This window comes from Hyla sarda, chromosome 9, assembly GCF_029499605.1.
Source record: "Hyla sarda isolate aHylSar1 chromosome 9, aHylSar1.hap1, whole genome shotgun sequence".
In the NCBI taxonomy this organism is placed as follows: Eukaryota; Metazoa; Chordata; class Amphibia; order Anura; family Hylidae; genus Hyla; species Hyla sarda.
Window position 1 is genome coordinate 18437012 of NC_079197.1, and position 22922 is coordinate 18459933.

General features: G+C 46.4%; 2 protein-coding genes across 2 annotated transcripts in view; one reads left to right on the forward strand and one right to left on the reverse strand.

Moving 5' to 3' along the window:
* PLP2 (proteolipid protein 2) overlaps nucleotides 1-5923 on the reverse strand; it is a 29066-nt gene extending 23143 nt beyond the window's left edge. Inside the window, exon 1 of the mRNA XM_056537661.1 lies at nucleotides 5618-5923. Within this exon, the coding sequence (XP_056393636.1) occupies nucleotides 5618-5713 (96 nt within the window). The 5' untranslated portion in view covers nucleotides 5714-5923. The remainder of the gene's footprint in view (nucleotides 1-5617) is intronic.
* An 8474-nt stretch (nucleotides 5924-14397) lies between these two features.
* GPKOW (G-patch domain and KOW motifs) overlaps nucleotides 14398-22922 on the forward strand; it is a 41688-nt gene continuing 33163 nt past the window's right edge. The window contains exon 1 of the mRNA XM_056537658.1: nucleotides 14398-14420. Within this exon, the coding sequence (XP_056393633.1) occupies nucleotides 14413-14420 (8 nt within the window). The 5' untranslated portion in view covers nucleotides 14398-14412. The remainder of the gene's footprint in view (nucleotides 14421-22922) is intronic.

A 22922-nucleotide genomic window follows, 5' to 3' on the forward strand; every position in this document is an offset into this window, starting at 1 on the left:
TCCGGGTCTGATTACTGGCGATCACGGGGACGGAGCATTGTGATGTCACGGCTCCGCCCCGTGTGACGTCACGCTCCACCCCCACAATGCAAGTCTATGGACGGGGCGTGTCTCTCTTGTGATTCATTCTCTGCTGAGGTCAAGTCCAGTCCAGACATCTCAGAGCCAGTGTCCACATCTGGAGGCCTCGAGCCACCTACAGCCACAAGCCAGTAAGTCACGTCATCTCTGTCTGCTGTCACTATCTTCAGTCAAGTCAAGTCTGTTATAGTCAGCGTGGCTGTGCTAAAGTCTGTCAAGTCACTGCAAGTCCCAGCAAGCTGCGAGGTCCCCTGTGTTACTTACTGGTCACCTCTCTGGGATCCTGGCCTAGATGTAAAGACTGTTACCATCTGTCTACTTCAGTAAAGCTACCGCTAACCCTGACCTGGCCTTGGACACTTATTTGCCCTGCCTAACTAGAACTAGCAGAGCTACCTTCAGGTGGCAAACCTTGCCCTGGCGTCACGAACATTTAGGGGTTAACACAATCTGCCCCTGGGCTACAACATCTGCCCCATACACCTCACATCGCACGTGGCTCACCACATAAACATAAGTGGAGTACTCCTTTAATTTCACAGCAGCTCAGCTCCTTTATGGCGGCTGCAAATCAATTCATCACACATAGAGCGACGCCATTATTTGCTTTTCTACAATGACTTTATTGTTTTAATAGACTGTAATTGAATAACTATAAGTGAGATACAACACAGGCGGGCGGCCTGGGGTTATAGTTATAACTGACTGGTATATACTGGGTGAAACTCAGGACAAATCTATGGGACTGGGAGGTCAGATATCCAAAATAGTAGACAGGATACTATAGGGCAGTGGTCTCCAAACTGTGGACCTCCAGCTGTAGTAAAAAACGTATGTGGTGATTATATGGTACAGTATTGCTTATATAGTATAAAGCACTGTATGGAGGTTATACAGTAAAGCACTAGGTGGTAGATATATATTATCAAGCCATGTATGGAGGTCATGTGATATACTGCATATACTGTTATATGGTTGTTTCATATACAGTCACTATATGATCGATATATGGTATATAGCACTGTATGGTGGTTATATGATCTAGTACTATATGGTAGTTATATAGTGTAAAAATATAGAGTCAACAATATTCTGCAGGGCCTCACAGAGCTCGTCATGACTAAGATCAGTCCCTGTCCCCATTGGGGCTTAAAATCTAACTGATGGTGCTTACAGGGTGTATAGTATATACAGTTATATAGCTTTATGGTTGGTATATGATGTACAGTGTATACTTTATGGTGATTATACAGTTATAGCAGTATATGGTGGTTATATACTGTACTACACTGCTCAAAAAACAACACAAACAACACAATGTAACTCCAAGTCAATGACACTTCTGTGAAATCCCACTGTCCACTCAGGAAGAACACTAATTGACAATCAATTTCACATGGAACAGACAACAGGTGGAAATTACAGGCAATTAGTAAGACACTCCCAATAAAGGAGTGGTTCTGCAGGTGGTGATCATAGACCACTTCTCAATTCCTACGCTTCCTGGCTGATGTATTGGTCACTTTTGAATGCTGGCAGTGCTTTCACTCTAGTGGTAGATGAGACTGAGTCTACAACCCACACAAGTGGCTCTGGTAGTGCAGCTCATCCAGGATGGCACATCAATGCGAGCTGTGGCAAGAAGGTTTGCTGTGTCTGTCAGCGTAGTGTCCAGAGCATGGAGGCGCTGCCAGGAGACGGGCCAGTACATCAGGAGACGTGGAGGAGGCCGTAGGAAGACAACAACCCAGCAGCAGGACCGCTACCTGCACCTTTCTGCAAGGAGGAGCACTGCCAGAGCCCTGCAAAATGACCTCCAGCAGGCCACAAATGTGCATGTGTCCACTCAAACGGTCAGAAACAGACTCCATGAGGGTGGTATGAGGGCCCGACGTCCACAGGTGGGGATTGTGCTTACAGCCCAAACCGTGCAGGACGTTTGGCATCTGCCAGAGAACACCAAGATTGGCAAATTCACCACTGACGCCCTGTGCTCTTCACAGATGAAAGCAGGTTCCAGGAGTCTGGAGACGCAGTGGAGAATGTTCTGCTGCCTGCAACATCCTCCAGCATGACCGGTTTGGCGGTGGGTCAGTAATTGTGTGGGGTGGCATTTCTTTGGGGGGCCGCACAGCCCTGTGTGCTTGCCAGAGGTAGCCTGACTGCCATTAGGTACCAAGATGAGATCCTCAGACCCCTTGTGAGACCATATGCTGGTGCAGTTGGCCCTGGATTCCTCCTAATATAAGACAATGCTAGACCTCATGTGGCTGGAGTGTGTCAGCAGTTCCTGTAAGAGGAAGGCATTGATGCTATGGACTGGCCGCCCATTCCCCAGACCTGAATCCGATTGAGCACATCTGGGACATCATGTCTCGCTCCATCCACCACAGACTGTCCAGGAGTTGGCGGATGCTTTAATCCAGGTCTGGGAGGACATTCCTCAGGAGACCATCCTCCACCTCATCAGGATCATGCCCAGGCATTGTAGGGAGGTCATACGGGCACGTGGAGGCCACACACACTACTGAGCCTCATTGTGACTTGTTTTAAGGACATTACATAAAGTTGGATCAGCCTGTAGTGGGGTTTTCCACTGTGATTTTGAGTGTGACTCCATATCCAGACCTCCAGGGGTTGATACATTTGATTTCCATTGATCATTTTTGTGAGATTTTGTTGTCAGCGCATTCAACTATATAAAGATGAAAGTATTTTATACGATTAGTTCCTTCATTCAGATCTGGGATGTGTTATCTTAGTGTTCCCTTTGTTTTTGTTTTTTTGAGCAGTGTATATAGAGTAAAGCAATATATGGTGGTTATATGGCATACAGTGTATACTTCTTTATGGTGTTTATATACTGTAGTATACAGTATAGAGTAAAGCAACATATGGTTTATAGTTATGGCACTATACTGGTGTTATATATAGTATAAAGCAATATATGGTGGTTATATGATGTATAGTGTATGCCAATGTATGGTGATTATACACATATAGCAGTATATTGGGATTATAAACTGTAGAATATAGTATAAAGCAATATATTTACATAATATAATTATATTATGTAAAGTGTATACCAACGTATGGCGACTATACAGTTATAGCACTATATGGTGGTCATTTATTGTAGCATATAGTGTACAGCAATATATGGTGATTATATGATGTATAGTGTATACCGACATATGGTGAATATACAGTTATAGAACTATATGGTGGTTATATACTGTAATATTTAGTGTAAAGCAATATATGGGGGTTAAATGGTGTATATTGTATACTGAAGTATGCTGATTATACAGTTATAGCACTATATAGTGTATATATACACACTGTAGTATATAGAGTAAAGCAATAGATGGTCTATAGCAGTGGTCTTCAACCTGCGGACCTCCAGATGTTGCAAAACTACAACTCCCAGCATGCCCGGACAGCCTTTGGCTGTCCTGGCATGCTGGAAGTTGTAGTTTTGCAACATCTGGAGGTCCGCAGGTTGAAGACCACTGGTCTATAGTGTATACCGACATATGATGATATGGTATATTTTGTATACCGACATATGATGATTATACCGTAAAGCACTATATGGGGGTTATTTATTGTAGTATATAGTGTAAAGCAATGCATGGTGGTTATATGGTGTATACTGTATACCGACATATGATGATTATACTGTAAAGCACTATATGGGGGTTATTTATTGTAGTATATAGTGTAAAGCAATGCATGGTGGTTATATGGTATATATTGTATACCGACATATGATGATTATACCGTAAAGCACTATATGGGGCTTATTTATTGTAGTATATAGTGTAAAGCAATGCATGGTGGTTATATGGTGTATATTGTATACCGACATATGATGATTATACCGTAAAGCACTATATGGGGGTTATTGTAGTATATAGTGTAAAGCAATGCATGGTGGTTATATGGTGTATATTGTATACCGACATATGATGATTATACCGTAAAGCACTATATGGGGGTTATTTATTGTAGTATATAGTGTAAAGCAATGCATGGTGGTTATATGATGTATAGCATTTTATAAAACACCATTTTAGTTAAAAAATAAAAATAAAAACACAGGAGAAAAGCTACACAATCAGCCTTCGGAGGGGTCCCATCTAGCAACTTGGCACGGAACACTGCAGCAGTGCCCAAAGCTCTGTCGGAGCCGTCGCATTTACACATAATTCTACACTACACTGTGGGGAAGGTGTGGATGGCAGATTACCTTTATTTGCTATGGGTCTAAATACACACATGACATCTGTTACAGAATACCATCCCGGTCGTCTCAATGGCCCGTGAAGAAATCCTCGCTTACAAAACGCCGTATCTGGATCATTGGAACCGATTTTCAGTCAAAGACATTTTTTTTTTTTTTTTTTTTAAACCCAACAAATCTGCCACATGTGAATACTCGCCGCAGCAGTGGGGATGTCATGCTGTTGCGAAACAGCCGTCTGGGCATGATGAGAGTTGTAGTTCTTGCAACAGCTGGAGAACACATGTTCGTCGCTTGAAATCCTCCCGGTTGCTGAAATAGTTTCCTCTCATAAAAACCCGAGAACGTACACCTTTTTTGCTATATTTCGAGCACCTTTTTTGCTATATATCGGGCACCTTTTTGGGTGATATGTAATTCTCTAGGGATAAAGACTTAGCTGCCTGCCCGCCATTGCTCTGTATTAGGTCTCAGGGTGATTTATTGGCGCCATCGCCTGACAATCTGGGCACCCACCCCATACCGGCCACTCCCCTGCCCCTGCTGAACACTCCCAATAGTCAGAAAAGTACCACAATCTACTACTTTAGTATTTTCCAATCTGGATGCCTCCAGCTGTTGCAAAACTACAACTCCCAGCATGCCCGGACAGCCAAAGGCATAAGCACCATGATGTGTGAACTATGGCTCATATTAGACGAGCCATCTGCGTATATTCTGATGCCAGTCCTCCCCTCTCATACACATGGGGCAGGGTATTCAAACCAGGGTGCCTCCAGCTCCTGCAAAACTACAACTCCCAGCATGCCCGGACAGTCAAAGGCATAAGCACCGTGATGTGATGTGTGAACTATGGCGCATATTAGACGAGCCATTTGCCTATATTCTGATGCCAGTCCTGCCCTCTCATACACATGGGGCAGGGTATTCAAACCAGGGTGCCTCCAGCTGTTGCAAAACTACAACTCCCAGCTTGCCCGGACAGCCGAAGGCTGTCCGGGCATGCTGGGAGTTGTAGTTTTGCAACAGCTGGAGGCTCCCTGGTTGGAAAACACTGATCTACACACAAGACCTGGCACCATTTAAAAGCTTCCACCCTTCCTGATGCAACAACACATAGTACAAGAGCCAATACGTAGGGTGGGCACAGAGGGTCAGGGAGAGATATGGGTAGGTAAAGTAGGGAGGAAAGTAGAGAGTAGAAGGGGGGCAAGACAATGTGAGGAGAAGCAGCATGGCAGAGAGAGGAGAGTGTGTGCCATGCCACATAGGTGGGCACTGCCAACTTACAATCTCCGCCGCTAAGATGGCTCCTTTCCTGGTACGGATATAGGCTTTGACAAAGCTTGTGCAGCTGGCACCCTGCTCCGGTCCGGAATCCGACATGCTGGCACACAGGGGGGGGCACAGTGATGGAGCTGGCCGGGCGATGTGGGGAGCTGTCACTGGGCGGGCACCGGGGCACTCCCAGGGGCTGGCAGGGGGGTGTGCACGGTCCGTGTAATGCCGTGTAAGGAGAGCGCGGGCCGGGGCTTCCTCACAGGAATGCTGCTGGCGGGTGAGTGATGTCGGAAGTTGTGAGCAACAGGCTGAAACACTGTAACGAACCCACACACGCGGAGAGACTCACGGAGGATGGGAGCAGTGCGCGGGAGGGGTTAATCAGCAATGGCCATGTGGCGGCGTTATATGGGTTAACGGAAGGAAGGGGTTAAGGTAGCAAGAGAGGGCGTGGAAGGGGTTAATTAGCAGGGATTGGCCGTATGGGGGGGGGGATGCTGCATTTTAAAAACTGTATAGGGCTATGACACAGAAGGGGTTATGTAGTAATGCATATGTAGGAGGTAAGGAAGGGGTTATTTATGGTATAGGACAGCAGCAGTACAGAAGGGGTTATGTAGTAATGCATATGTAGGAGGTAAGGAAGGGGTTATTTATGGTATAGGACAGCAGCAGTACAGAAGGGGTTATGTAGTAATGCATACGGAAGAGGAATGGAAGGCGCACAGAAGGGGTTATGTAGTAATGCATATGTAGGAGGTAAGGAAGGGGTTATTTATGGTATAGGACAGCAGCACAGAAGGGGTTATGTAGTAATGCATATGTAGGAGGTAAGGAAGGGGTTATTTATGGTATAGGACAGCAGCAGTACAGAAGGGGTTATGTAGTAATGCATATGTAGGAGGTAAGGAAGGGGTTATTTATGGTATAGGACAGCAGCAGTACAGAAGGGGTTATGTAGTAATGCAAATGTAGGAGGTAAGGAAGGGGTTATTTATGGTATAGGACAGCAGCAGTACAGAAGGGGTTATGTAGTAATGCATACGCAAGAGGAATGGAAGGCGTTAATTATGGTATAGGACAGCAGCAGTACAGAAGGGGTTATGTAGTAATGCATATGTGGGAGGTAAGGAAGGGGTTATTTATGGTATACGACAGCAGCAGTACAGAAGGGGTAATGTAGTAATGCATATGTAGGAGGAAAGGAAGGGGTTATTTATGGTATAGGACAGCAGCAGCACAGAAGGGGTTATGTAGTAATGCATATGTAGGAGGTAAGGAAGGGGTTATTTATGGTATAGGACAGCAGCAGTACAGAAGGGGTTATGTAGTAATGCATACGCAAGAGGAATGGAAGGGGTTAATTATGGTATAGGACAGCAGCAGTACAGAAGGGGTTATGTAGTAATGCATATGTAAAAGGTAAAGAAGGGGTTAATTATGGTATAGGAAAGCAGCAGTACAGAAGGGGTTATGTAGTAATGCATACGCAAGAGGAATGGAAGGGGTTAATTATGGTATAGGACAGGCACACAGAAGGGGTTATGTAGTAATGCATATGTAAAAGGTAAAGAAGGGGTTAATTATGGTATAGGAAAGCAGCAGTACAGAAGGGTTATGTAGTAATGCATACGCAAGAGGAATGGAAGGGGTTAATTATTGTAAAGGACAGTCGCACAGAAGGGGTTATGTAGTAATGCATATGTCGGTGGTAAGGAAGGGGTTATTTATGGTATACAACAGCAGCACAGAAGGGGTTATGTAGTAATGCATATGTAGGAGGTAAGGAAGGGGTTATTTATGGTATACAACAGCAGCACAGAAGGGGTTATGTAGTAATGCATATGTAGGAGGTAAGGATGGGGTTATTTATGGTATACAACAGCAGCACAGAAGGGGTTATGTAGCAATGCATATGTAGGAGGTAAAGAAGGGGTTATTTATGGTATACGACAGCAGCACAGAAGGGGTTATGTAGTAATGCATATGTAGGAGGTAAGGATGGGGTTATTTATGGTATATGACAGCAGCAGTACAGAAGGGGTTATGTAGTAATGCATACGCAAGATGAATGGAAGGGGTTAATTACAGAAATAGGAAAATGGCACAGAAGGGAATGCGGATGTAAGAGGTAAGGAAGGGGTTAATTATGGTATAGGACAGCAGCACAGAAGGGGTTATGTAGTAATGCATATGTCGGTGGTAAGGAAGGGGTTATTTATGGTATAGGACAGCAACACAGAAGGGGGTACGTAGTAATAACAACGCAGGAGGAATGGAAGGGGTTAATTACAGAAATAGGAAAATGGCACAGAAGCAGGGCTCAAGTCCTGCAGGAACGTGTGGGGAACTGAATTCCCATTAGCAGAAGTCCTGCAGGACCGGCCCTTAAGTGGACATCTTGGGGGAGTTCCCACTCTTTTTTTTTTCCTCCCAGGACTTGATCCCTGCACAGAAGGGGTTATGTAGTAATGTATATGCAGGAGGCGTGGAAGGGGTTAATTGCCATCTCTTAGTATAGGACACTGACACAGAAGGGGGTTATGTAGTCATGCATACACGGGGGGGCATGAAAGTCAGTAAATACGGTATAGGACAGTGGCACAGAAGGGGTTATGTAGTAATGTATATGCAGGAGCCATAGAAGGGGTTAATTAACAATGCCCCTATAAGAAACCGGCGCAGGAGGGTTTATAATAAACAGCTGCGGCTTGAAATGCGTCATATGATGCATTTTTTTTTTTTTACCATGTTTTGAGCTGGAATAAAGCGTTTTACCCCATTGGCCTGGATGCGGGACATTTATTTGTTTTTCCATTGTCCGTCCGTCCATACAGATGGAGGTCCTCCATACAAGTGAGTGGGCGCCATTGGGTTTTATTGGGTTTTGCACAATAAGGTTTATGTGAGCAATGTGGGCGCAGGAGGCGAGCGCAGAAAACATGATGTATAGCCATGTTTACACAGGAGGCTGGCGTGATGGAAGGGGTTAATTATTACCATATAGTATAGAGCGTTCGCAACGATGATACTATATTAGGTTCATAGTATAATGTAGCCAGAGATGTGTGCGCTGGAACCCCATGGCAGTGTTTCCCAAACAGGGTGCCTCCAGCTGTTGCAAAACTACCACTCCCAGCATGCCCGGACAGCCAACGGCTGTCCGGGCATGCTGGGAGTGGTAGTTTTGCAACAGCTGGAGGCACGCTGGTTGGAATACACTGCCCTTTGTGTATGAGAGGGGAGGAAAGGCATCAGAATATACGTAGATGACACGTCTATTATGCGCCATAGTTCACGCACCGCGTCACTTTTCCGGAAGAAAAACATATACATTAACGGATGCAAAAAAAATAATAAAAATGGATGCCATTTGTTTCCCATTGACTTACATTATAAAAAAAAAATAAAAATAAAAAAACGGACGGTAAAGTGTAGGGGTTCATTTCCCATACACGATAGCGTTTTTATTGCGTACACCAAACAGCAAACTGAAACTGAGACAAAAACGCAATGGGAATCTACACTTAAGGCTCATTCACACTACGTATTTTCCGAGCGGAATTTTGCGCCGGAAATTTCGCTAGGAAAATAACAGTGCAGCAGCCTCCCATTATTCTGCAGCAGAAATTCCAGACTCCGCCGACGGAAGGAACATGTTCAGTTTTTTTGGCGGAATGTGCTCGGAAATGCATTGCCGCCTATGGAAATGGCGCACTTGCTAGCTATAGATGGGATCTCCGTGTGAAATATCTGCAGGCGCAGATTCCGTAGTGTGGATAAGCCCTTAAATTGGGGAAGGGGAAAAAAAGCAGCCAAACAGTCTCTGTTGTATATACACTGCTGAAAAAAAATTAAGGGAACACTTAACAACACAATGTAAATCCAAGTCAATGACACTTCTGTGAAATCCCACTGTCCACTCAGGAAGAACACTGATTGACAATCAATTTCACATGCTGTTGTGCAAATGGAACAGACAACAGGTGGAAATTATAGGCAATTAGCAAGACACCCCCAATAAAGGAGTGGTTCTGCAGGTGGTGGTGACCACAGACCACTTCTCAGTTCCTATGCTTCCTGGCTGATGTTTTGGTCACTTTTGAATGCTGGCGGTGCTTTCACTCTAGTGGTAGCATGAGACGGAGTCTACAACCCACTCAAGGGGCTTAGGTAGTGCAGCTCATCCAGGATGGCACATCAATGTGAGCTGTGGCAAGAAGGTTTGCTGTGTCTGTCAGCGTAGTGTCCAGAGCATGGAGGCGCTACCAGGAGACAGGCCAGTACATCAGGAGACGTGGAGGAGGCCGTAGGAGGGCAACAACCCAGCAGCAGGACCGCTACCTCCGCCTTTGTGCAAGGAGGAGCAGGAGGAGCACTGCCAGAGCCCTGCAAAATGACCTCCAGCAGGCCACAAATGTGCATGTGTCCACTCAAACGGTCAGAAACAGACTACATGAGGGTGGTATGAGGGCCCGACGTCCACAGGTGGGGGTTGTGCTTACAGCCCAACACCGTGCAGGACATTTGACATTTGCCAGAGAACACCAAGATTGGTAAATTCACCACTGACGCCCTGTGCTCTTCACAGATGAAAGCAGGTTCACACTGAGCACATGTGACAGACGTGACAAAGTCTGGAGACGCCGTGGGGAACGGTCTGCTGCCTGCAACATCCTCCAGCATGATCGGTTTGGCAGTGGCTCAGTAATGGTTTGGGGGGGCATTTCTTTGGGAGGCTGCACAGCCCTCCGTGTGCTTGCCTGAGGTAGCCTGACTGCCATTAGGTACTGAGATGAGATCCTCAGACCCCTTGTGAGACCATATGCTGGTGCGGTTGGCCTTGGGTTCCTCCAAATCCAAGACAATGCTAGACCTCATGTGGCTGGAGTGTGTCAGCAGTTCCTACAAGAGGAAGGCATTGATGCTATGGACTGGGCCGCCCGTTCCCCAGACCTGAATCCGATTTAGCCCATCTGGGACGTCTCGCTCCATCCACCACAGACTGTCCAGGAGTTGGCGGATGCTTTAGTCCAGGTCTGGGAGGACATCCCTCAGGAGACCATCCCCCACCTCATCAGGAGCATGCCCAGGCATTGTAGGGAGGTCATACGGGCACGTGGAGGTCACACACACTACTGAGCCTCATTGTGACTTGTTTTAAGGACATTACATAAAGTTGGATCAGCCTGTAGTGGGGTTTTCCACTGTGATTTTGAGTGTGACTCCATATCCATACCTCCAGGGGTTGATACATTTGATTTCCATTGATCATTTTTGTGTGATTTTGTTGTCCGCGCATTCAACTATGTAAAGAGGAAAGTATTTCCTACGATTAGTTCATTCATTCAGATCTAGGATGTGTTATCTTAGTGTTCCCTTTGGTTTTTTGAGCAGTGTATATCTTGAAGCGGTTGTTCCCTGTGAAAACTTTGGCTGGAGTAGCTCCAAAACTTCTGGCCCTGGACCGCACCCTGGGCTCAGTGACACCCGCCTGTAAAAATTAGCAGGTAATTGTGGAAAGGTCAGCGGTCAGCCCTCCTCAGCTGGAGGAATGTGGTGGGCGCAGTTCGAGGGCAGCTCCATTTAGACCTCTACCAGAGAATCCCTGTATTTTAACCACTCCTCGTTTCCACGGTAACTGAAGACAAAGTCTGACAAGAAGTAGCTTGTCGTACAGTGCCATGGGAAAACATTAGCAGGCGCTTCCTCCTCCCTCCTTCTTCCCCGGGGCCTGATGATCACACATGTCCTGCAGTCACCACACGGCCATTTATAGAAGCTCGCTGAGGGGATGGGAAAAAAAGAGCGACGTCCTGCAGTACCATGAACAATTGCGTTACGTGTGCCGTCACTGCCAGATGTGGGTTGTTCTGACGAGCCGTAGTCACCCCGCAATCCAACAACATGCCGGTTAATTCCTATGAGCAGCTGCCAGACACCTGGCCAAAAGTAATAAGCACCATAATTGTTGCCTGCTTGGCAGCTGCCCAGTCACTTCATATAAGGAGGTGTGCCAACAGCAATATAACCAGTAGGAATGGCTTCTGCTATTAAAGGGGTACTCCGCCCCTAGACGTCTTATCCCCTATCCAAAGGATAGGGGATACGATGTTAGATCGCCGCGGTCCCGCTGCTGGGGACCCCGGGGATCGCTCCTGCAGCACCCCGCTATCATTACTGCGCAGAGCGAGATCGCTCTGCACGTAATGACGGGCAATACAGGGGCCGGAGCAGCGTTACGTCAAGGCTCCGCCCCTCGGGACATCACGGCCCGCCCCGTGAATACAAGTCTATGGGAGGGGCCGTGGCGGTCGTCACGCCCCCTGCCATAGACTTGCATTAGGGGACAGGCCGTGATGTCATGAGGGGCGGAGCCATGACGTCACGCTGCTCCGGCCCCTGTATCGCCCGTCATTACGCACAGAGCGAACTCGCTCTGTGCAGTAATGATGGCGGGGTGCCGCAGCGGCGATCCCCGGGGTCCCCAGCAGCGGGACCGCGGCGATCTAACATCTTATCCCCTATCCTTTGGATAGGGGATAAGATGTCAGGGGCGGAGTACCCCTTTAAGAGGTGACCCAGTGGGTATAAAACCGGGCATGGCCATGAGACTTAAAGGGGACCAATCATCAGATTTTACCCAATATAACGCTTGGCATAGTGTTATATAGGAAAAAATCTTTATCCTCACCATCCCCAGGGGACGTCCTTGCCCGCGGGGATGGTGAGAATATGAACTTATAAACTAGTCCCCGCCGCGCCCGTAAGTAGTCCCCTCCTCTCATCTAGTCCTTTGTCTTCAGCTAGCAGCGACGCCCCCTCCGCTTGATTGACGGGCCTCGTCATCGCTCTACTCACTGAACAGACGGGACTACTTACGGCGCAGCGGGGACTAGTTTATAAGTTCATATCCTCACGGGCAGGAGCGTCCCCCGGGGATGGTGAGGATAAAGATTTTACCCTACATATATAATGCTTTTTGGTTCCCTTTAAATTGGCACTGCCAGAATCCAAAAACTTTTTCTATGTTGTACATCTTGGCAAAATATTAACCTTTCTACTATACTTCATATAATGATGCTTATCTCCTTTTTATAGAAATTATGGCTTTTAACCCCTTAACGACGCAGGACGTATATTTACGTCCTGCGCCGGCTCCCGCGATATGAAGCGGGATCGCACCGCGATCCCGCATCATATCGCGTCGGTCCCGGCGCTAATCAACGGCCGGGACCCGCGGCTAATACCACACATCGCCGATCGCGGCGATGTGCGGTATTAACCCTTTAGAAGCGGCGGTCAAAGCTGACCGCCGCTTCTAAAGTGAAAGTGAAAGTGACCCGGCTGCTCAGTCGGGCTGTTCGGGACCGCCGCGGTGAAATCGCGGCGTCCCGAACAGCTGATCGGACACCGGGAGGGCTCTTACCTGCCTCCCCGGTGTCCGATCGACGAATGACTGCTCCGTGCCTGAGATCCAGGCAGGAGCAGTCAAGCGCCGATAATGCTGATCACAGGTGTGTTAATGCACGCCAGTGATCAGCATAGGAGATCAGTGTGTGCAGTGTTATAGGTCCCTATGGGACCTATAACACTGCAAAAAAAATGTAAAAAAAAAGTGTTAATAAAGGTCATTTAACCCCTTCCCTAATAAAAGTTTGAATCACCCCCCTTTTCCCATAAAAAAAATAAAACAGTGTAAAAAAAATAAAAAATAAACATATGTGGTATCGCCGCGTGCGTAAATGTCCGAACTATAAAAATATATCATTAATTAAGCCGTACGGTCAATGGCGTACGCGCAAAAAAATTCCAAAGTCCAAAAAAGCGTATTTTGGTCACTTTTTATATCATTAAAAAATTAATAAAAAGTGATCAAAAAGTCCGATCAAAACAAAAATCATACCGATAAAAACTTCAGATCACGGCGCAAAAAATGAGTCCTCATACCACCCCATACGTGGAAAAATAAAAAAGTTATAGGGGTCAGAAGATGACATTTTTAAACGTATAAATTTTCCTGCATGTAGTTATGATTTTTTCCAGAAGTGCGACAAAATCAAACCTATATAAGTAGGGTATCATTTTAACCGTATGGACCTACAGAATAATGATAAGGTGTAATTTTTACCGAAATATGCACTGCGTAGAAACGAAAGCCCCCAAAAGTTACAAAATGGCGTTTTTTTTTCGATTTTGTCGCACAATGATTTTTTTTTCCGTTTCGCCGTGCATTTTTGGGTAAAATGACTAATGTCACTGCAAAGTAGAATTGGCGACGCAAAAAATAAGCCATAATATGGATTTTTAGGTGGAAGATTGAAAGGGTTATGATTTTTAAAAGGTAAGGAGGAAAAAACGAAAGTGCAAAAACGGAAAAACCCTGAGTCCTTAAGGGGTTAATAAATAGACCACTAGGGGTCCCCATACCATCCAGAACATAATCCTGTCCGGCTGCAGCATCATCTTTGTCCCGGCTGAAGCACAGGCAGGGACAAAGTCCAGGAAGTGAGGGCGGGACTAGCACTCCTCTGTGCTCATTCCTGTCCTATCAGACTGCAGCATGGACACAGAGAGGAGGGGAATACAGAGCAGCCTGCAGTGATTGGACAAAGAAACCCAGCATAGCAGACTCAGGGAGGAAGTGAATGCATGGTGTGTGAGGGCGGGCACAGTGCTTACCTTGGACATGCCCCTTCCTGAGCTGTAACTGTCAGAATGGGTGAGCAGCAGAACACGGATTTGTGAGCCAAGTACAGAAGCTAAGAAGCTAGACACATAAAAAAGACATGTAACGCATCTGAATGACCTAGTGAGTAATATATAGAAGCATATAACCGGTCTTGGCCACTGGCTGAGGCCGGACATCACTGCAGCTAGTGCCGCAGATGTTTTCATTCTGGAAATTCTTCTGTGTGAACATAAACAAATACAGCTGACAGATTCCCTTCAGGCTAGGTTCACACTGTGGAAATTCTGTGATTCCGCTCCATTCTGTTCTTTGACTTCATTGGGAGGTTCCACAGGTCTGAATGAAAGAAGCAGTCTGATTGGTTGCCATAGGCAACTGCACCACTCTTTCTCTACACCAGTGGTCTCCAACCTGCGGACCTCCAGATGTTGCAAAACTACAATTCCCAGCATGCCCGGACAGCCAACGGCTGTCCGGGCATGCTGGGAGTTGTAGTTTTGCAACATCTGGTGGTCCGCAGGTTGGAGACCACTGCTCTACACAATCTCCCCCAATGTGCAGCAAATTTTGCAGAATTTCCTAGCAGAATTTTTCTAGCAGAGTTTGCTAGGAAATTTTGCCATGTGAACATAGCCTTAGGGGTACATTCACATGGACATATAGGGAAAATGATCACAACCATAGCAACCAATCAGATTGTGTCTTTCATTTTTTTAAGAGGCCACTGGAAAATGGAAGAAGCAATCTGGTTGCTATGGGCAACTGGTCAACTTTTCCTCTGCACAGATTTTGATAAATCTTCCCCATAATCCTCTGTGGATTTGCTACCATTATTTAAGGTGACTTTAAGGCTATGTTCACACTTCAGAACTTCCGCACAGATTTCTGCATACAAATCAGCATGGAAATTTTGCATGTGTTTACACAGGGCCGGTTCTGCCTATAGGCAAAATAGACAGCTGCCTAGAGCGCCCTCTTGATTGGGGGCGCCGCTCTGTCCGCTTCAAGAAAGTTAGTAAACAGCCAGCATCTGAAGAACCCGCCACTCATCCGAACCACCTGTCCAGCCAGAACACCATTGCGTAAGGAGGGGGTTTGTTACAGTGTGTCACCCCAATAGTGAGGTGATTACATGAGAAGGAGGTTTGTTACAGTGTGTCACCCCAGTAGTAAGGAAATTACATAAGGAGGAGGTTTGTTACAGTGTGTCACCCCAGTAGTAGGTGATTGCATGAGGGGGTTTGTTACAGTGTGTCACCCCAGTAGTAAGGAGATTACATGAGGAGGGGGTTTGTTACAGTGTGTTTCCCCAGTAGTAAGGAGATTACATGAGGAGGAGATTTGTTAGTGTGTCACCCCAGTAGTAAGGAGATCACATGAGGAGGTTTGTTACAGTGTGTCCCCCCAGTAGTAGGGAGATTACATTAGGAGGAGGTTTGTTACAGTGTGTCACCCCAGTAGTAAGGAGATTACATGAGGAGGAGGTTTGTTACAGTGTGTCCCCCCAGTAGTAGGGAGATTACATTAGGAGGAGGTTTGTTACAGTGTGTCCCCCCAGTAGTAGGGAGATTACATTAGGAGGAGGTTTGTTACAGTGTGTCCCCCCAGTAGTAGGGAGATTACATTAGGAGGAGGTTTGTTACAGTGTGTCCCCCCAGTAGTAGGGAGATTACATTAGGAGGAGGTTTGTTACAGTGTGTCCCCCCAGTAGTAGGGAGATTACATTAGGAGGAGGTTTGTTACAGTGTGTCCCCCCAGTAGTAAGGTGATTTAATGAGGAGTAGGTTTGTTACAGTGTGTCACCCCAGTAGTAAGATAAGGCTTGGAAAAGGGAGGAGCCAATGGGCGGGGTCAAGGGGCAGCAAAATTAGCATTCGCCGAGGGTGACAAAAATCCTTGCACCAGCCCTGTGTTTACATTCACACTGCAGAATTTCCACATCTATCTTTCCGCTGCAAAAATTCTGCATTCCACAAAAAGAAAGGTCCTAAATATTTGCGTAATTCGGATGCGGAAGCCCATTGAAGTGAATGGGGCTTTTTTTTTTCTCTGCAAAATGCGGAATTGATGTCAATTTCATGCAGACTTTGCGCAGAGTTTGTGCACGAAATTTAAAAAAAGCAGCAAAAGAAAAGCCCCATTTTCCGTATACAGAGAATTCATGCGGAATTTCAGCATAAATTCTGCATGAATTCCGCATAAATGCAGAAAGATAATTTGTCCGGAATTCCTGCGGCTGTCTGGGCATGCTGGGAGTTGTAGTTTTGCAACAGCTGCTGTGGACACACTGTTTGAAAAACACTGACATAAAGGACAGCTGCCCATGGGTAGTCAGAGGTGAGAGGGAAGCCTTGATTTACATTTTTGGCATGGCATGGATCCTCTGTAGAAGGCAGATGGGATCACAGATTGCAGGTACACAGCCCAGGCCTCCTGCACATAGAACCAGCAAACAAAGCTGGGAGTTGTAGTTTTTCAACAGCTGGAGGCACCCTGGTTGGGAAGCACTCACATAAACTACATGGTGTAATATAGGAGCTATGCAAAAGTTTAATCCGTCATACAGTGGGCAGATTAGCGGACTGATATTACCCACCCACTCCTGAAAAATAAGAATATCTCAGTCTAAAAAAAGACAGTAAAATGTCAGGGTATGAATAATTTAATGTGTTGCTGTGAAAGCAATTACATCTGCTGCTTTAGTAACAGATATTCGCCCCCCGCCAGTCAAAGGTTACGATTTCCTCCCATTCATCATAAGAGGAAACAGTAGTCGGAAGCATACGCCGGTGATAGGGACTAAATATTTGTTGGCAGATTGCAGAGATTTAGGGTAGGGGGTCAAACGTAGCGGGATTCTTGTAGCTAAAATTCCACTTGCTTAATTTCGTGCTGCGGAATTGCTGCAGCAGAAGATCTGCAAGCCGAACCCATTGACTTCAATGACACAATCCACGGTGGAAATTCCGCTTGCAGTATTCCGCAGAGGAAAACTCGCGGATGTGCTACGTGTGACCCTACCCTTAGCCCACATTCACACGACGAAATTTTCCAATGGAATCTGGTGGGAAAAAATTCAGCTCGGAAATTCCGTTGCAGCAGTGTCCCATTGTTTTCAAACATCTGCCGCGGAAATCCTGATTCCGGCCTCCGCCGAAAGAAATGATATGTTCTTGCCGTCTATGTAGATGGCTAATTTTCTATCGGCGTTTTCTTCTGCTGCCCACCATTTGCGGACTGTCCGCTGGGAGTAAATTCCGCAAAATTTCTGCCGAGTGAACATTGCCTTTGGCCCCGTTCACAAGCACAATCTGGTGGAAAAATTCTGCTCGAAAATTCCGTTGCAGCAGAGTTCTATTGTTTTCCATGGGATTCTGCTGCACCGTGCACAAGGTGGAAATTCCGCAACAGAAACGTGGAAAATTCTGGACTCCGCAGAAAGATTTGACTTGCCTAGACACAGACAGAACGTTCATCTGGACATTACGGTAAAATTACACAGCATGAGCATAGCCTTAAAGGGTTACTCCACTGCCCCAGCGTTGCGAACATTTAGTTCTGAACGTTGGGTGCAGGCTGCGGGGGTCGTGACGTCACATCACATCCCCTCAATGCAAGTCTATGGGAGGGGGCGTGGCGGACGCCACGCCCCCTCCCATAGACTTGCATTTAGGGGGCATCGCGTCACGAGGGTTCACGACCCCAGCACCCAGCGTTCAGAATTAAATTAAATTAAAGGAGTACCCCTTTAAATAGAACCGGTTGTCAGTCTAGTAAAGTAAAAGCTACTGGTGTCATAGGGGCTGTATTGCGGCCCTTGGGTACTCTTCTTGTGGTCCTTGGCTCTATTTGTGCAAGTGAGAAGAATGCTTGATGCCCCCTGACGAAGTTCAGTAGGAGCGAAACGTACGTTGGGGTACAGGCACCTCGTCTGATTTTCTTTCCTTTCCGTTTTTCACATTTTTTAACTCTATAGAAGAGTGTAGTAGACTCCACTTTTCTGTGTAGACAATCCTGCATAAAGTATACTGCACCATATACACATATTTTATATCATGTATGCCTATAGAGTGTCTGATGTCAGAGCCTTCCTACAGGTATATGTTGGAAAATCCTTTTGGGGAGGTGGGTTTACCTCAAACATGATGTAAACCGAGCCTATTGTATCTGTTCAATGAATATAAACAGAGAATATCGTACACTCAGCGCTTATCTTGTAATAAATGTCACGCCCATAGTAAAAAGATCGGAATGTTGGCTGAATTGAGGGAAAACTTTTCTGTATGTGGGCAGCTGCAGATATTCTATCAGTGGGGTCTAGGGCTAAACAGGCTACACATGTTGGCAGTGTGGTGTCCCGATACAGGACTTGGTCTTGTCCCTGTCTAAAGTCCCCTCAGTCAGAGTCCCTTTATTTCCATAGGGCTCTCCTGCAGGACTTGCCCCTGGTCGCCTCATATAAATTGTATATTGTTTAATATATAAAGATAATATAAATGTATAGGACCTTTCCCGGGTCACGTGATGTACAGTTGTAATGTACTATTGTTTAAGGACCTTCCAGTGTCATGTGATGTACCCAGAGTTCACTGGGTTCAGGACTTACAGGTTTGCTGACCAATGAGCTTAGTCCAGCCCCTTATTATATAAAGGGCTGTAGCCACTAAATTCGCTCTCTTAGTTCCCGCTCTCTCTTCCTGCCGTACTATCAGAGAAGCACAAGCATCTCAGCACAAATCTCAATTCATCTAGGCCCAAAGCCTAAGAACCTGCAGCCACTAAACCGTGAGTTACAAAGCTCAATCTACCAAATCCTGTGTGACTACTACCAGCTAAAATATTATAATTAGTAGCACAGTGGCCTGTATCAAAGCTCATTGCTTCAAAGTCCCAGCAAAACCTGTGAGGAACCTGCATTCCGGTTGCCTCTTAAGAGACTGTTATGTATAAACTGTAGACTGTTGCATAAAATCTTCAAGTAAAGTTCTTCAGTTTATTCATTTATTCATAAAGTCTGCTGTGGACATTCCGTTATTCTCCCTACCGTTTCTGGGACGGTTGGCGGTAGGACCATTAACACTAAGGAAACCGCACCCTGGCGTCACGACATCTAAGGGTTAATACCACCAGACCCTGCACTTACATCACCGCAACACCACAACACTCCTGGTTCACCACAGCAGCGTGATCAAAAATCATTGTCGCACTGCAGTGTATTCGGGATAAAGTGACTGAATGGGGTTGTGCTGCGACCCACGTCACAGACGTGACCGCGACCTGACAGTCCGATGTGGATTTTCTTGTAACCGTCCGTCCGTCCGTCTGCTCTTACTGTTGGGTCGCAGTGCAGCCTTATTTACTTGCCTGAGCCCCAGCACAATAAATGCAGGGCTACACAATGATTTTTAGTCGCATGACCCTTGTTCGGCTGGGTTCACACCACGTTTTTGCAATACGGTTCCCGTATACCTTTTCTATTGAAAACCGTACGGAACCGTATTGAAAACCGTATGCATTGACTCTCCATTGAAAACCGTAATAAGCCAAAAGATGGTTGTGTCCATTTTGCATCCTGTTTGGTTTTGTTCATTTTTTTCTGCATACCCAAAACCGTAGCCTACCAAGGTTTTTGGTCAGGGTGAAAAACCGTATTGAAACGTATACGTTTTTTTTTTTTCTTTACATGGCAGTCAATGGGAACCGTACAGAACCTTATGTGCGTACGGTTCCATCCGGTTTTCACCATCCGGTTTTTGACTTTGCACAGTTTTTCTCTTGGAACGTCAATCAAACAAGTGAAACTTTATTCATAATAGAGTGAAAATTTAAAAACTTATACGTTTTTTTCCTTAAAAAAAAAGAAAACGGATGCAACTGGACATCATTTTTCAAACTGTATACTGGTTAAAATTTGTACACACCTTTTGATACAGTTTAGTCCGGTTTTGAGGAAATCCGTTTTTCATCCAAAAACCTGACCTGGGAACTGTATTGCAAAAACGTGGTGTGAACCCGGCCTTATTGCCAAAATCACTGTAGAGCTCTAGCCTAAATCTGTCCAATCACCTCAGATAGCTTCTCCTTTAAAAGGGTACTCCGGAAGAAAAAAAAATTTCAAATCAACCGACCAGGAAGAAGAAACTTCTGTCCTCTACATAGACCAGCGTTTCCCAAAGAGGGTGCCTCCAGCTGTTGCAAAACTACAACTCCCAGCATGCCCGGACAGCCTTCGGCTGTCCGGGCATGCTGGTAGTTGTAGTTTTGAAACAGCTGGAGGCACCCTCTTTGGAAAACACTGAAATAAAACAGTGATTTACAGCTCCCAGCAGATCTTTCTTACTTTTATATGTAAGGATTTGCTTTATCTGCAGTGGCGTTGCGACCCGGGTGCGGGGGGTGCGGCCCGCACCGGGTGACACCAACCTAATGGGGTGACACCAAGACGCTCCGTAGCCGCACCCCCCCCCCCCCCCCAGCTACACAGACACCACCTCCCCCATCTGTGCCCGACCGGCCTCCGTCAGCACAACCCCCCCCCCGCGCTGTGTGTGCCCGTCCATCAGCAACCCCCCTCTTTCTCCTGCACTGTGCGCCCGTCCATCATCTCATCACACCCCCCTCACCTTCTCCAGCATTGTGCCCGGCCTCCGCTCCCACGTCTGCGCCGGCTTGACGTCACACCGTATGGCCGCGCAGGAGGACGTCAGTTACGTCACTCGCACGGCGCCCGATGAGAAGGAGCGCTGCGCTGGATGGGTGAGTGTGTGTGTCTGTCTCTATCTATGTTTGTGTGTGTGAGACTCTGTGTGTGTGTGACTGTGTGCATGTGTGTGTGACTGTGTGTGTCTGTGAGTGTGTGTCTCTCTGACTGTGTGTGTGTGTTTGTGTGTGTGTCTCTCTGTGTTGTGTGTGTGTGTGTGTGTGTGTGTGTGTGTGGGGGGGGGGGGGGGGGGGGGTATAACCAGCGATCTATTGTGGGGAGACTTTGACCCATTGTGGGGAACCTGCGGCCTAATGTGGGGAAACTACTACCAAGTGTGGGGAGTCTATGCTACCTTATGTGGGGAGTCTGTGCTACCTTATGTGGGGAATCTGTGCTACCTAATGTGGGGTAACTGGTACCTACCTAATGTGGGGGAACTGGTACCAAATGTGGGGAATCTATGCTACCTAATGTGGGGAGTAGATGCTACCTAATGTGGGGAAACTGCGACCTACCTAATGTGGGGAATCTATGCTGCCTAATGTGGGGAATAGATGCTACCTAATGTGGGGAAACTGCGACCTACCTAATGTGGGGGAACTGCTGCCTACCTAATGCTCCCCCCCTGGCAGTAGCACCCTCATCATCCACTAGCAACACCCCCCCCCCCCCCCCCAGCAGCACCTCCATCAGCAGATCCTGATGGTGGATGATGGCGGTGCTCCTGCCAGGAGGATGATCCTGCCGATGGATGATACTGCCAGGGGGGATGGCTAGTAGCACCCTCATCATCCTCCAGCAACACCCCCTGAGTAGTAGCACCCCCATCATCCACTAGCAACACCACCAATACCCCCCTCCCGTCGTAATAGCATCAGCTAACGGATGTTGAGGGGTGTTACTGCGGTTGTGGTATTATATTCAGAGGGTGCACTGTATGGCAACGTTATATTCAGAGGGCGCAGTTTGTGGTAGTATTATATTCAGAGGACGCAGTTTGTGGTAGTATTATATTCAGAGGGCGCAGTTTGTGGTAGTATTATTAGAGATGAGCGAACTTACAGTAAATTTGATTCGTCACAAACTTCTCGGCTCGGCAGTTGATGACTTATCCTGCGTAAATTAGTTCAGCCTTCAGGTGCTCCGGTGGGCTGGAAAAGGTGGATACAGTCCTGGGAAAGAGTCTCCTAGGACTGTATCCACCTTTTCCAGCCCACGGGAGCACCTGAAAGCTGAACTAATTTATGCAGGAAAAGTTATCAACTGCCGAGCAGAGAAGTTTGTGACGAGTTGAATTTACTGTAGTTTGCTCATCTCTAATTATTATATTCAGAAGGCGCAGTGGGTGGTAGTATTATATTCAGAGGGTACAGTATGTGGCGGTATTATATTCAGGGGTACAGTATGTGGCAAATTTATATTCAGGGGTACAGTATGTGACAGATTTATATTCAGAGGTACAGTATGTGACAGATTTATATTCAGAGGTACAGTATGTGGCAGATTTATATTCAGGGGTACAGTATGTGGCAGATTTATATTCAGAGGTACAGTATGTGGCAGATTTATATTCAGAGGGTACAGTATGTGGCAGATTTATATTCCGGGGGTACAGTATGTGGCAGATTTATATTCAGGGGGTACAGTATGTGGCAGATTTATATTCAGGGGTACAGTATGTGGCAGATTTATATTCAGAGGGTACAGTATGTGGCAGATTTATATTCAGAGGGTACAGTATGTGGCAGATTTATATTCAGAGGGCGCAGTATGTGGTAGTATTATATTCAGTGGGTACAGTGTGTGGCGGTATTATATTCAGGGGCACAGTATGTGGCAGATTTATATTCAGAGGGTACAGTATGTGTTGGTATTATATTCAGAATGTACAGTGTGTGGTAGTATTATATTCAGAGGGT